At 57.4% G+C, this 14,619-nt stretch overlaps 1 protein-coding gene across 7 annotated transcripts; it reads right to left on the minus strand.

Moving 5' to 3' along the window:
* Positions 1 to 139: 139 nt before the first annotated feature.
* Positions 140 to 14,480, minus strand: MTHFR (methylenetetrahydrofolate reductase). 7 transcript variants are annotated; one of them, XM_042998086.1, is made up of 12 exons: positions 14,384 to 14,480; positions 11,653 to 11,895; positions 10,257 to 10,495; positions 9,314 to 9,424; positions 5,919 to 6,112; positions 4,958 to 5,208; positions 4,543 to 4,677; positions 4,147 to 4,327; positions 3,664 to 3,846; positions 2,615 to 2,716; positions 1,591 to 1,710; positions 140 to 1,284 (listed from the first exon to the last, which is right to left on the minus strand). In XM_042998086.1, exons 2-12 carry the CDS (start codon positions 11,883 to 11,885, stop codon positions 1,069 to 1,071), a joined length of 1,965 nt encoding a protein of 654 aa, XP_042854020.1. In that variant the 5' UTR covers positions 11,886 to 11,895; positions 14,384 to 14,480; the 3' UTR covers positions 140 to 1,068. The 7 variants fall into 7 exon arrangements, with proteins under 7 accessions (XP_042854020.1, XP_042854019.1, XP_007078441.1 ...); XM_042998085.1 differs by having other exon boundaries at positions 11,653 to 11,898; positions 14,384 to 14,462; XM_007078379.2 differs by lacking the exon at positions 14,384 to 14,480 and adding an exon at positions 13,905 to 14,348 and having other exon boundaries at positions 11,653 to 11,898.
* Positions 14,481 to 14,619: the final 139 nt, after the last annotated feature.

A 14,619-nucleotide genomic window follows, 5' to 3' on the forward strand; every position in this document is an offset into this window, starting at 1 on the left:
AGCCAGCGAAGACCAGCAGGCAGGGACGGGGACAGGGACCAGCTTCTGTGCATCCCCTGGTCACTGTCCCTGAGCAGTGGGGCTTGAGGGATGACTCCAGGGGAGCAGGGCCAGGCAGACAGCTTTGGGAATGGCGAGGGAGTGGGGGGTGGGGGGGTGGGGGAGGAGGGAGCAGAGGGGACAGAGCAGCTGGCAGGAAAAGGTCCCATCTAAAAAAATAAGCCAGGAAGAAATAAATCCTGCTCAGTGGAGCCTCATCTTTGCCCTTGACGGTAACAGTCAGGGTAGCGCTCCATGGCGGGGGTTGGGGGGAGGGAAGGCCGAGGGCTCCACCAAGTAGAAGGGTATAGATGCCTTCAACCTTTAAGAGACACTTTCCCTCTCGAGCCGCCAGAACATAGAAACGGCTCTTTCAAAAAGCAGCCTTGTGGAAAGGTGAAAGCCCGGCTGGCTCGCAGGCAGACGCTGGCAAGAAATGCCCACGCTATCACGTTTCAGGCCAAGGCCTGTCCGGAGGCCTGGGACGCGGGCAGGTGGGCAGGGCAGTGGTCTGCCCCTCCCGCCCACGAGCACTTAAGTGCCCGGCGGCCAACACCTCGGAGATGAGGGTGCGGCGCCCTCGCTCTATGTCTCTTCTGCAGCACTGCCCGCGCCCGCTACCCAGGTTCGCTTTGCCATCCCCGTGGGTCCCAAGTGCAAGGTCACTGGCAGCCCCAGGCCGGCTCCCAGGGTCTGCCCTGGTTCGAGGCCTCAGTCGGCAACAACCATCCTCTCTCCTTGTCAGGGAAGATGCTGTTCCACCTCCCACGGTCCTCTGCAGGAGGGGGGTGCTTCTCACCAAAGAGCACTAGGCCGAGCCACAAACGCCCCGTTCCGACGTGGGGCGGACTCAGGCCCAGCCGGAGCCGGCAAGCCTCACGCCAAGTCTAGCTGCCATCACCGTGTGAGGAGTGGAGGCCAGGGCTCGGGGAGAGATGGAGGAGAAGAGGGGTCCCCAGGAAAACCAGGACTGGGGAGGAGGAAGGCAGGACACGAGTGGCCTCAGGCCAAGAACATCAGGGCGCGGGATCACAGGGTCTCTGTCTCCTGCTCTGGCCCGGGTCTGTTGAGCAGCTCAAACGTGTCTTCTACCACTTGCCACAGGCAGTTGTCCAGCGGAAACTCGTTATCTACCAGGTTGACCAGGAAGTAGTTGTCGTGGATGTACTGGATGATCATGCGGGACGGAGACTCCTCCTCGTACAGCTTGCCCCACTGCTCGATCCACAGGGCAAAGGCTTCATCCTGCACACACGGGCACGTGCGGACACACACACACACACACACGCACAGACACACACACACACAGACACGGGCAAGGTTAACAGAGCCGCAGGTCAGGGCTCCACGCTCAGTGCCCCAAGGGCCTCCATGCTGCCCAACAGGACATTTCCCGGAATAGAAACGAGGCTCACTGCCAGGGTCGCATCCCATCCCCCAGCCCAGAACTCAACACCTCGAGGCAGAGTCCACCAGCCCTGGGCTGCCGCTGCCACTGCCAGCCTAAGGCTGGCAAGGTGGGCAGGGCAGGCCCGCTCCCAGCGTCCTTACCTTCCAGAACATGAAGCTGACAGGATCCACCACTGTAGGCTGGATGATTTCTCGCCCAGGGAAGATGCCCCAAGTGACTGCATTGGGCTGCAGCTCGGGGGCATTGGTGATGTTTTCACCCTGATGGGGGGGTGGGGGTGGGGGAGGGGGTCAGAACAGACCCGGGCCCAGACACCTGCAGTCCTTCCAGTGCCTGCGAACCCAGCTCACCCAACCCACCGGGAGTGCGCTCTGTTCCATCCCCTCCACCTGCCCCTCCCAGCTCTGCCACCCTGTGAGAGGCCACAGGCTGCTTCCTTCCTCCTCCCAGCCTCCAAGCTCCACTCCCCCCCAGTCCCATCCCCCACATCCGGTAGCTCCTGCCGGCTTACTCTGCAATCCGTCCCCTCGGGGCTGCCCAGCCGGGCCTGTCTTTGCCACCGGACTACCACAGGGGCCTCTGACTCTAGTCTTCCTTGGCCCTACCATTCGCACCACCGTCCGCCCTGACTTGCCTACGACAAAACACGGAGCCAAGCTACCGCTGCTGGGAAAGGCTCCTTCCTGTGTTTAGGGGAAAACCCAGCTTCCAAGCCGGACAGTCGATACTTAGCCTGACTCTGAACCCACTCAGCGGCGTCCCCACGGGCTGTGCAGACAATGCCTTCGCACACCCTCTGCCCTTTCCCCGTGATGTCCTTGCCCTTGTCCTCAAAGAGTCCAGCCAGCCACACGGGACCCCTCTAAGCCTTCCCTGACCTCCCAGGTCAGACGTCCCTCCCCTGCGTCCCAGCATCCCATACTGAACTTTATTGTTAAAAGTGCAGCTGGATTTGTAATTACCCACTGACTGGGCCCCCTCCCTAGGCTGGGGGCGCTCTGAGCTGAGGGCAGGGGCCTGGCTCTGTGTACGTGTATCCGTTTCCTCCGTGCCTGGCCAGGGCTCGGCGCTCGGTGCTCGCTGAGTGGAGGAGTAAGCGTGGTGCCTTCAGCCCCGGGTGTCTGGGCCTGCTGAGCGCTGTCGACACCCCGGAAGCCGGCCTACCTTCACGTCCACGATGTGGTAATTAACCCGGAGCTCGTACTTCTTCAGCACCTGCAGAAGCGCCCCCACCGTCTCACGGGAAGTAAAGAACTCCAAGTAGGCCTGCGGGAGAGGGGCGGGCACCGCCACATCAGCCCGGGGCCTCGCACGACCCTGCTCCGTGTGCTGCTAAGCACACCACGTGCTCCGCGACACCGGGCGCTGGCCCTCCGGACCGTCCCGGGGAGGCGCCCACGCCCACACGTGTGGCAGGACTTGAGGCACTGGGACTAGCGTGGCCGTGCGGATCGCATCATGAATCCAGGCAAGGGGGACAGGAGCACGTATGTGAGGTGTTTCAGTCTGGACAGGTCTGAGGGACACCTGCCCCCCTCTCGCCACTAGGGAAGGTTTCACAGAGAAGCCATCTCAGAAAACGGACGGGAGGCCCAGTCTGACGAGCTGAGACATGGGAGAGAGGCCTGACTCATCCCAGCCTCCCCGCTCCCTTCACGGTAACACTGATGGCAAGGGCTTCTTGAACCCCAACTGCCCGTCAGGGGTTGAGTGGGGGCACTATTGTCCCCATTTCTCACATGGGGAAACTAGGTTCAGAGACGTTGAGCAACTTGGCCGCACGGAAGGTGCAGCAGACCTGGTCCTCAAATCCACGTCTCTGAAATTCCAGAGCCCACGGGCTTTAGTTTATAATGTAATTTTACCTCTAGCACCCCTTTCTAAAGAAAGGTGCCAACTCAGGAGACCAGTAACAGTTCCATTTCGTGAACGCTTCCCGCGTTCTTCCCACGTGCTAAGCACTTCCCATGCGTTGTCACGTTTCCGCCCCGGAACGTGACGGGATCTATCCCCATTTTGCAGAAGAGGCAGTTGAGGCTCAGAGCGGTCACGCGACCCGCCTGCCCAGGTCTGCCTGACATAGAGCATGAGCTCCTATCCGCTCTACCTCTCAGAATAAAGAGACCCCAGAGAGGAAGGCTTCTCTGTCCTCCTCTCTGGGGAACCCCTGGATGCCGGCCGGGGTGGGGAAGCCCCATGTGTCCCTGCCACACCTTCTGGAAGACATAGCCCCCACTGGGGCCCCAGCCCACAATGGGGTCGGAGGATGGCTTCCCGTTGATGTTGGGCTGGGAGTTGATGGTGAGGATGCCCTGCCGGTTCACTCGAAGCAGCTCCTCCTTCATCAAGCTGGTCTCGGCCGCCAAGGGCTCGTCATTCCAGGGCAGGCAAGTCACCTGGGAGAGAGGGCGGGCCAGGCTGGGGCGGCATCACGCCCGGCAGCCCGCCTTCCTCCCTCTTGCGGGCTCCGCCGGTCACCGGGCACCCCAGGCGGGGACTTCCCAGCTCACCCTTCCCTTTGCTGAGGTGCTGTGTCCAGAGAGAGGTGAGGCTTAGGTAAACAGGGGGCGGCATGAGTCCCAGCCCCGAGGCCTGGCCCACAGGGAGACAGGAAAGGGCACCTAACAGGGCCCCCCGAGGCCTGGCCCACAGGGAGACAGGAAAGGGCACCTAACAGGGCCCCCCGCGGCCCTCACCTTATAGCCATTCTGGTTGGGCTCTCCCGAGAGGTAGCAGGCAAAGACTTCAAAGACGCTTTCTTCCCCGGTCAGCTCCTCCCCCCACATCTTCAGCAGCTCCTCCCTCGGGGACTTGCTCGTCAGGTAGAAGAGATAGTAGTCCTTCAGCTCCCCGAAGGCTGGAGAGGAGGAATTGCCCCTGGCCAGGGAGGCACCCGGAGGGCAAGGCACACTCCTGACCCGGGGCTCCTGATGGAGGGACAGGCGCCCCCACCCACCCGGGGGCATTCTTGCGGATCCTGTCCCTGACTGCTCCCCAGAAAGCATGCAGAGAAGCAGGCAAACTCCCTTCAGCTCCCTCCCAAGAAACAGGACACACTCGCACTTGCTACGGGGTCCCCACCAGGTGCTCACCAGCGGCCGTTGGGGAACTCGTCCCACTCCTGGGTGCGGTAGATGTAACTCTTTGGTCTGGAGGCCCAGAAGATGGGACGCACGTCCTCCTCCCGGCGCTTGGGGTGGGCACTGACGGCCCAGGGCAGGGGACGCCTGGGGGAGAATGGAGACAGAACGAATGAGCAACTGGCCAGAGGACGCAGGAAAGAGGGGCGCACCACTGAGCCGGGTGGAGACCTCTGCTCTCACTCTGTGCATGGACTTCCCCCTGAGGCGGAACCCTAAGTGTACCGCTAGCCAGGGGAGACCTCCCTCTGGACGGCTGTGGTGGCCAGCACCACTAGGGCATGTTCACTCTGTGATTACTGACTTCTCCGCCCACCCGACCTTCCTCTGTGGCTCCTAGGCCTGAATTCGGGGCCGCCGGCTTCACCTGGGGTCCTCAATCCACATGCCCAGGCGCTTCAGCACCTCTGTGGTGGCCATCTCGCGGTTGAGGGTGTAGAAGTGAAGGCCTGGCACCAAGCCACTGGTCAGAAGCTCCTGGCACAGGCTCACAGCCTGCTCGATGCCATAGTTGCGGATGGCAGCGTCATTGTCTTTGATTGGCTCGATCACGTCCTTGATCTGCTGCGGTACCTCCAGCTTGGACAGTTTCACAAGCTGCCGAAGGGAGTGGTAGCCCTGCCCGAGACACAGGGGACTCTGGGTGCTATCTCCCAGCCCGTCTCTTCCCCGAAATACTTACTGCCCTCCCCATCCCTGCCGGGCCTCCTGGCCAACTGTCGCGTGGCACAGAGGGACTCCGGGAGGTCAGACCAGACTGTACACGTGCCCTCGCCTTGTCCTGCTTCTTCCACTCCACAGAGCATACCGGCTGCCCACGGCATTCCTGCCCTCGGTCTGAGCCAGCCCTTCCGCCCCTAGTTGTCTTCACTGATAACATAGTGGGCATCAAGGCCAGTGGTTCCCAAGCCACACTGATCATCAGCACGGCCTGTAAAACTTAAGTAACGTGAGAGTTCCCAGGCCCTACCTCAGATCTATTAAATCAGAACCTCTAGGCATGGGATTTGGAAACCTACATTTTGAAAAAGCTTTTCAGATGATTCTGATGACGGCCAAGTTTGGGAAACATTGACTTAACCAAGATTTATAACGACAGTGATTATCCCCTTTAGTGACACTTGTCAGCAGGCCCCTCCGACAGCCCCTGTTGCTGTCTGGGAGGGTGGGAGACGAGGTAATCAAAATGGGGTGGCATTTTCCAAGGACTGGAGCATCTGTCAGAAGGGAAATCCAATGAGCATCAAAGCACTTTACCAGGAACCTGGCATTTCAATTTCACCCCAGGGCCCTGGCCTATGCTAGGACAGCCCTCCTGGGACCCTCACCTGGATAGGAAAGATTCCGGGGAGGATGGGGCAGGTAATGCCTATCTCGCTGCAAGCCTTAACAAAGTGGAAGAATGTGTCAGCCTCAAAGAAAAGCTGGGTGATGATGAAGTCGGCTCCTGCGGATACCTTCTCCTTCAAGTACTTCAGGTCGGCCTCAAAGCTCCCTGCGTCGGGGTGGCCTTTGGGGTAACCTGCCGATAGGGATGACAGTTGGGAGAGGCTGGCTCCCACCTGCTCAAGGTGAATGACGAAGAGACCAGAAAGCTGGGAACCCAGAGTTCTCTGCCTCGGGGGTTCTGGACTCGTCCCCTGCAATACTGCAGCACGAACGGGCCGAAACAGTGGGTGGCTGGGCTCGCAGGGATGTGCCTCTCACTCCAGACATGACCCTCGGTGAGAGGCAGCCTATGGCCACCCGCCAAAGAATTGTGGGGGACAGCTCCCTGACCTGCCTCACGTCCCTTGCAACCAGCCGGGCAAAAAACCAGGCCTGCACTTTGTGGCCACAGAAAAGAGGAAGTACCACATTCAGCACGGGTCAGGCGGCATCTGGGGTCTGGGCAGTGGATTAATTGAACATCAAAATTATTCAGGGATCCAAGAGACTGAAAGTTCGAAACCATGCACACAGAGGGAAGCCTTGACTAAAGTGGAGATGTTCCACCTGAAGGAAAGAATGGACGGAATTCCGTAACTACCGCCAAAAGCCCAATGGTCTGTCATACGGGGAGAAGGGATTCACCTGCATCAAGTTCCTTATCAGTCATAGTCTGTCGCTTGTGATGACAGAGCCAGGATCGGTCCCAGCGAGCAGCCCCACCAGGTAACAATCTCCTGGAGGGTGAAGCACTGGGGCTGCCGGGGAGGCTGAGGATGGGATTCGGGAGGTGGGACCACATGTCACCTAGGCTCCTCCCCAGCTCTGGAAACTGATTGCTTCCCTGAGCGGCCCTGCCTGCAAAGGATGACGGTAGGCCTTGATGAAGCTACAGCGGAGAGGGGCAGAAGGAGAGGGAGAGGAGGAGACAGAGACAGACAGAGACAGACAGAGAGAGGGAGACAGAGACAGAGAGAACCTCAAGCATGCTCAGCGCAGAGCATGACACGGGGCTCAATCCCACGACCTCTGGGATCATGACCTGAGCCAAAACCAAGAGTCGGATGCTCAACAGACAGAGCTACCCAGGTGCCCCCATTTTCAACTTTTTATTACAGAAGTTTGAAAACTTACTACTCCCAAGTAATGAAAACAGTATAATGAACTCCCAGATCTCTAACAGGGATCAAGCCAGAGGAAAGGAATACAAATATCATCGGGGACTGTCCAGTGAAAAGATGCCCACAGAAGAATGCCCTGCCTGTGGGTGCACAGCTTCTGGAAGCAGAATCTGGTTAGAAACTGCATGCATACTCCTGACTCTGGTCTTCTTATATTTTTATTAAAATTTTTTTTTTTTTTTTTTTTTTTTTTTTTTTTTTTTTTTTTTTTTTTTTTTTTTTGCTTCTCCTCTGTCTTCTTGATGATGAGCCCCAGGATCACCAAAGTTAAATTATGTCCTGGTGAGGGGTGCTTGGGTGGCTTGGTCGGTTAAGTGTCCGACTCTTGATTTCAGCTCGGGTCGTGATCTTAAGGCTTCTGAGCTAGACCCTGGTGTTAGTCTCTGCACTGACAGTCCGGAGCCTGCTTGAGATTCTTTCTCTCTCTCCCTCTCTGCCCCTCCCCTGCTCATGCTCTCTCTCTCTCTCTCTCAAAAATAAATTTAAAAATTTTTAAAAATATATGTTAAATCTTAAAAAAAAAATGAAGCTATCAGGAGTGCTGGCTTCCTCAGCCTCAGCCCTGGGCAGGACCCTGAGCCAGGCTGCGGAGAGACAGCCTGCTTTGCTGTGATAAAGGCAGTTTTGTTCTGAAGAAACTGCAAGTCAAAAGGGAAGATAAAAACTCTTGTTTCAAGGGGTGAAACATGGGAGGGACTGAGCACCACAATTTCACTTTCAATAACAAGCTATTCTTCCAGCAGGAATTTCAAAAACAAGGCGATTTTCACAGCTGAGACTAGAGCTGTAAATCATCAGTATCAGCAAACACAGCACATACTTACATTTAGATTTTGCTCCATTTACTGTATTTTCTGTCACAGCCCCAATCTGCTGTTTTCCAACCCTGGGATCAGCCTTCTCGCCCACTTTATGACAGGCGAAGCACCAGACCCCTCGGTACCTGCAAGCTCACAGCTCAGCCAGTCTCCATGCGTGTAATGCCTACTGCACATGTGCGTGTTCCTCAATTAACTGACCCAAGGGTGGCCAGTGTGGGCAGCTAACACTTGAACAGGTGGCAATGCCCGCCATGTGCCTGACTCCTCATCAGGGCCTCCTACACTCACCTAAACACGCCTGTTGACTGTGAAAAGTGGATACGTACATGGGGGCCTGGGACTAAACCCAAAGCCATAGGCAACAACTAGCTACCTTGAAGCCACGTGGCTTATTTTGTAAAAATCACGTCACTTGGACATGCTACTCCAGAATGTGGCTATGTTTGTTTTAATATAAAAATGATATTTTCCCAAAAAATGTTTCAGAAAAGTTGTCACGCTAAATGATGTGTCAAAGCAATCCCTGGACTTCTGGTATCCCTGGCACATTTGCTTCACCGTACCCAAGCCCTGGTTTGAGAAGCTGAGGCCCAATCCCAGTAAGCGGGGGTAAGAGGGAAGGCCATTTCCAGCAAGTGCAACTTGCGTCTTGGCTGTAGCCCACAGAACGGACGCTGAGCTGATCCGATGCTCTCTCCTGAGAATTCAGAACCGATACTGAGACCTGTCGGTCAGTCTGGACTATTGGCTGGACGTGATCATGTACACTTAGGAGCTGGCAGCTGGTCAGTGTGTGTAAAAGCAGACCGATCAGAACTATCGGAAGCATGGAGCAAATGTGCAGTGGGAGGTAGAGAGGGGGTCAGGGTGGGGGTGGGGGGACTATGTGGCTCCAGACAGAATGAGGGAGGCCTTGGTTTCTGACTGCTTTCTGAGCCGGGGCCTAGTGAGGTCAGATGCCATTTCCTGACTGGGGTTCTGAGATTCCTTGCCCCCCCCCCCCCACCATCTTAATAAATATTCTTTTTGTTTAAAGAAGAAGAATAGGGCTAGGAAGCAAGGTAAGAGTGCAAAAAGGCAGAGGAATAAAAATTCAAAGGGTGGGGCAAGACAATGAGAGCAAGGGCATTGTGTGATGCACCCCTGAGCCTCCCTCACCTGGCACAGGCTCAGGCCCACGGCACCCTGGGATATCGGGTCCTGAACTGAGTGCTGGTGGGCGTTCTGTGCCCTCTGGGCGCGTCATTCCTTCCCTCCCCTGTCCCCATGCACTGGGAAGGCCCAGCCACTCACCTGCCACACAGACGTCAAAGTAGTCTCCAAACTCGCTTCGGATGTGCCTCACCAAGTCTGCAGCATAGCTGAAGCCTCCTTCCTCCTCTTCCCACTGGTCACCCACGGGGTCTGCAGGGGTGGCAGAGGTCACAGTCACTGGGTGTCACCCACCCTCCAGACAGCCTTTCTGTTCCTTCTCCCCACCCCCCACCCGGGTTGTCAGCTCCTCAGAGGTAGAGCCTTGATTTCCTCCAGGGTGCGCGTCCCTTCCTCCCAGCGTGGCACTTGGCAAATGGTGGCCAGGAAGACCGTGGCCATCCTGCCAAACGCTTACCGAGCACCGACTCTGCAGGCAGTGCGCCGGCAGGGCTAACCAGGGGGCAGCTGCGCCTCCTCAGTTAGCCTGGGGCGTCGGAGACCCCTTCCCTACCCCAATCTGGCTGTGTTCAGGCACCCTCACCCAACCCTACTGCTTACTCTCCCGCCCTCTTGGACCTCTTGCCTCCCGGGAGAATGTCTACTCAAGTGAGTTCTTGTGGAGGGCACGAGGCCACAGAATCCCACCCGTCCGGGTCCTCCTCCTCACACTTGGGTGGGACAGCAGGTACTAGAGGCACCGGCGACTGTCTCACCCCTGGGATCGATGCCAGAACCACGCTCTTTGATTGGGCCCAGGGCTGGGTACAGCCAGCGATCGATGACGCTGTGTGCGGCCAGGGCAGAGGGTTATCAGGCGCTGGCTGCATTCCCGCCTGAACTACGCCGGGGTCAGGAGGTCAAGAAGCGGCTCCGTGTGTGGTACCCACAGTGCTCACTACCCACAGTGCCCGTGGACACTACTGGCAGGGAGGGGACTGAGCGCGCTCAGTGTGGGACCCAGAGAAAAGTAAAGGACCGCTCCAGGGACAGAAGAGGCCTTCGAGGAAGTGAGATCCCAGATAGCAGGGTGCGGGCTCCACACCTCCCCTCAACGCCAAGATGTTCTTCAGGCCCAGCCGCTTGGCCTTGTGCAGATAGCCTGTGATCTGTTCCCGGCTCTGACAGCAGCAGGTCATGTGCAGGATGGTCTCCAGGCCACAGTAGTTCACGGCGGTGCTGGCGATCACCATGGAGGAGGTCTCCTTGTCTGAGCCGGGATCCCCTGCCGGGTGCCAGGTCACATCTATGAAGAGGGGGCCACCTGCCCCCATCCGATCAAACCTGTATGGAATTTCTTTCTGAAGAGGGGCTCCTGAGAGCACACTACCCTTCACCACCTTCCCTTGGGGCCCAGGGGTTAGGGAACCATCACACGCAGGTGGTAATCGGGCCAACTCCATTCATCTCCTGCTGGCTTCGCTGCTTATTAGCTGTGTGATCTCGGGAAAATTACTTGATCTGTCTGAGCCCCAGTCTCTTCACTGCAAAAACGTGCGAAGAACGGTACCTACTTCGTGATAACACTACGGAAGTACTACCATAGACAGCTCCACAGCTCTTAGAAAAGTGCCTGGTACACACCGAGCACTCAGGCAGTGTGAGCTTCGATGATGATGACGACGACTGTAGAGGTAACTGATGAGCAACAGTGAAACCCTTTCGTGTGAGAGCAGTACATCAGCCTTTTCAAAGCATTTGCACGCTCATTATCTCGGGTGAGCTAAGACACTTCGATGGTCAGAGGTTTGGGGAACTCTCAGAGTGGCAAACAGAGGCTCACTCTAGGAACGGGGAGAAAAGAGGGTCGGCAGACACAGGTTTCTTTCATGCTGCCTCCCGGCTGCGGTGCAGCGGCCAGCGACCTTATGGAACAAGGCCACGGTTCCCGAAGAGCCACAGGTGTGCACACGTGCACGAGCTGTAACAGGGTATTTAAACACCCTTGTGCCTTTAAACCTCAAAACCGTGAGAGCGAGCGACACATGGAAGATACAAATGGTAAAAAGCAGACACTTTCTTTCTTAAAAAAGGAACTGCAATTCATAACGTGCTAACGTAACTCATTTCGCGTTTCTAGATTTCAAGAGGCCTAAGTCAAATTCCTTACTTGTGGAAAATGTTCTCCAAGCCGCTGCTTTATGACTTCCCAAACTGTATTTGTGCACCAGCCCCAAGTTCCGCCAAAGAATGCGGTCTGAGAGAATGAACATTTTTAACCCGTTACGTGCAGTGTGTGACTCTAAAAATTCCAAGTTGCTTGCAGGGTCTGAAGCTGGCGCTCAGATGATCTCCCCCCCCCCCCCCCCCCCCCCCGCTCTTTTCCACCCCCTCTGGCGGCCTTCTTCTGCCGGGTCAAAGTGTGGCCCTGCCCCCGGGCTGCCGGTTTGCCTCCCCCACCCCCCTCATTCGGCCCCTATTTCCTAAGGACATCAGCGCACCTCGAGATGAGATTGACGGCCCCCTGAGCGGTCCGAGGAGGGAAGAATTCTAGGGAGAACCACTTGTCACCAGATTCCATCCTCCGCCTCATCTTCTCCCTGAGTCTGTCGTGGCGCTCGGGGTCCAGCCCCGGCGTGGAACATCTCGAACTATCCTTGGAGCTCTCGCTGCCACTGCTGCTGCCCTCCGAGCGGGACGTGGGGCCACCATCCCCTCTGGGTTCGTTCACCATGGCCGGGTTCCTGCTGCACGGGGTGGAGGGCAGGAGCGTCAGAGGGCAGGCAGCCAGGACCCGGAGTGGCAGGGTCAAGTGAGAGATGCTGCATTTCCACGCGGGAAGAAGGCTGGTGAGGGTAAGGGTGACGGTGCCCCCACCCAAGGGCTGCACACACCACAGCTATGACTGTCTACACTGCTTCACTCAAAGCTTTGCCCTCCACAGCTGCCTGGCTCTAAATAAACCAGCCCCCACCCGGCACAGAAACACGCTCTTTCAGCCCGTGGATCCTCGGTGACAGCTACCTGATGGAGGGTGGCACTGAGAACCTCCCGCTGCTGGCCTCCAAAGCCCACATTCGTAGGGAGGGGCAGCGGGGCCTGGCTAGGAGGACCTTGGGTGTTGGATGGTCCATCTCCGCCAGCTCAGACCCAGAGTGGGTGGGGACAAAACAGGAGGAACCTTCCCCCAGCCAGTGTGTTTGTCTGGGCGGAGGGAGGTGTGACAAGGGAAGAGCCCAGAGCTAGAGCTGGGGCCCTGCGCAAGGGGGCGGGGGCAAGGCTTCTAGGCGAGAGAGAGAGAGAGAGAGAGAGAGAGAGAGAGAGAGAGAGAGAGCGAGCGCTGGGGCTCTAGCAGCAGAAGCTGGAAGGAGGGGGATGTTGACTAGAGGCTGCAGGGGTTGGTGGATATGAGACCAACAGACGTTCAGGGTCACTGGATCACTCTCCCAAGAAGGCAGAGCTCAGCCTGGCCCTGCCTGGAATATCTCCTGTTACTTGGAACGGTTTGTGTGCTTGCAGGATGGAAGGGTGCGGGCATGACAAGGCAGCCAGATTTCTCCTGAGTTCACGCTTCTCCAAAAAAAGACGCGTCATGGCTTAGAACTTGACATTGAGTAGGTTCCACAAGGAAACAGACCCAAATTCAGTAAGGGCGTGAATTTATGTTCAACTCAGAACAAAAGCTGTCCGGTCTGTGCCTGCCTTCCAGACTGTCCTCCTTACACACACCACTGAAGTCAGTTAAAGTAATTATAGTGACTGCACAGCAACCACATAGGAAGCCCTGAGCCTTGGCAACCACAGGCAGGCCAACGGAGAGCACGGCGTCATTGGCCGGTTTGGTGGGGAAAATAAGACAAATTCTTAAAAACAAAACAGAACGCTACTCTTGCACAGCAATGTGCAAACACACACTTTTGGTAGCGAAAATCCAATGTGTGGTGACTTGGGGTCATCAGAGGAACAACCAGGCCAAGTTCATTCCTTTCAGGGATCATCCACTGCCAAGCCAGTGTTCTTAACTATTTGGGGGCTCTAGACTCCTGAGAAATTGATGAAATCCACTGCTCCTCTCCCCCGAAACACACACAAGTGCACATAACACAAGTTTGCACGTCCAAAGTCAAGGAGTCAGGACCAGAGTAAAAACACTCATACCGACGGTTTTTCTCCCTAGGGATGCCCATTTTGATCCTAAAACTCGAGGTTCTCAGCAGGAATGGCCAACGTGAGTGAAGAAGGGAAGAATGTCAAGATGGGCCTAGCTGGCCTTCCTCCTGAACTCAAGAGAGTGGCTCATTAACTGTCTGCTGGAACCAAACCAGGAGAGGGGGCAGGAAGCAGAACCACCCACGAACTACCTGCTCTTTCGTTTCTTTAATAAAGACTTACAGCATTCCTAGAACGTGCCAGGCATGTGCCTTCTTTCAACCTTCTACCTCCCAGCACTTACCCATTTTAAGCTGGACTCCCATAGCACCCAACACAGGGCTGTAATTGTGGCTTCACGGTTTTGTCTCCTCTCCTACCCCCCCACCCCCACCCCAGTGCCCTGAGAGGAGAGCCCAATATCCTGCCTATGGCATCCCCACGATGATAAAAGCCAGCACTCAGCGCCAACAGGTCAGGCACCGTCACTCTCTTCTCAAAATAACCTTCTGACATTTACTGACCACTCGCTTAATCTGTGCCAAGCACCGCGCAGTGCGCGAATGCAAAACCCATCGCTCCCAGAAGGGCCAGGGGTGGACACCTGTGCGCAGCCCGACGCAGTGGGCACCGCAGACGGCAGTGCCAGCGGCCCACAGGTGCTCAGCTGGGAGGCAGGTTTAAAAGGCTGGAGCCGGAAAAACGCCACCGGCACCCGGGTGGCTTCCAAAACCGCGAATCTAGTCACCGGGTCACTGGGTCATGGTGGGGGCGGGGACGCGGACCCAGACCCGGTCCCGAGGGTCTGGGTCACCACCCCCGTCTCAGGGCCGCCTCTTCCCCGGGGTCCCTCCGTCCAGGTCGGAGACTGCAAGGGAGTCTTCGTTTCAGGGTTGGAAGTCACTGAGGTTCGCAGCCATTGGAGGTTACAGAGGTCCCCCGGGGGGCGTGCGCCGAAGAGCTGGAGCCCACCACCTCGAGGGCCGGGCCGGGCCGGGCCTCCCTCGCTCCCCGCCCCTCGGTGGGTGGTCCCCACTTCCCGGATATCCCTCCCTGGCGACCCCACGCCTCGCTTCCACTCACCCTCCCTTGGCGGGTGACTCAGAGCCCTCGCACCCGCCGCAGCTGCGTGACCGCTGTGTGAGCGCCGGAGGACGGGCGGGGCGCGCGGGGGGCGGGGCGCGGCGCAGGTGTCAGGTTGCAGTGCAGACGGAGGCGGGACGAGAGGGCGGAAAACATCCGTGCGGGAGACCGGAAGCTCCATCCCCAATATGGCCGCGCCCAGAGGTCTCTTTGGAAGTGGTCCCTCCACCGTCATG

The sequence above is a fragment of the Panthera tigris genome, chromosome C1 (assembly GCF_018350195.1).
Source record: "Panthera tigris isolate Pti1 chromosome C1, P.tigris_Pti1_mat1.1, whole genome shotgun sequence".
NCBI classification, from domain to species: domain Eukaryota; kingdom Metazoa; phylum Chordata; class Mammalia; order Carnivora; family Felidae; genus Panthera; species Panthera tigris.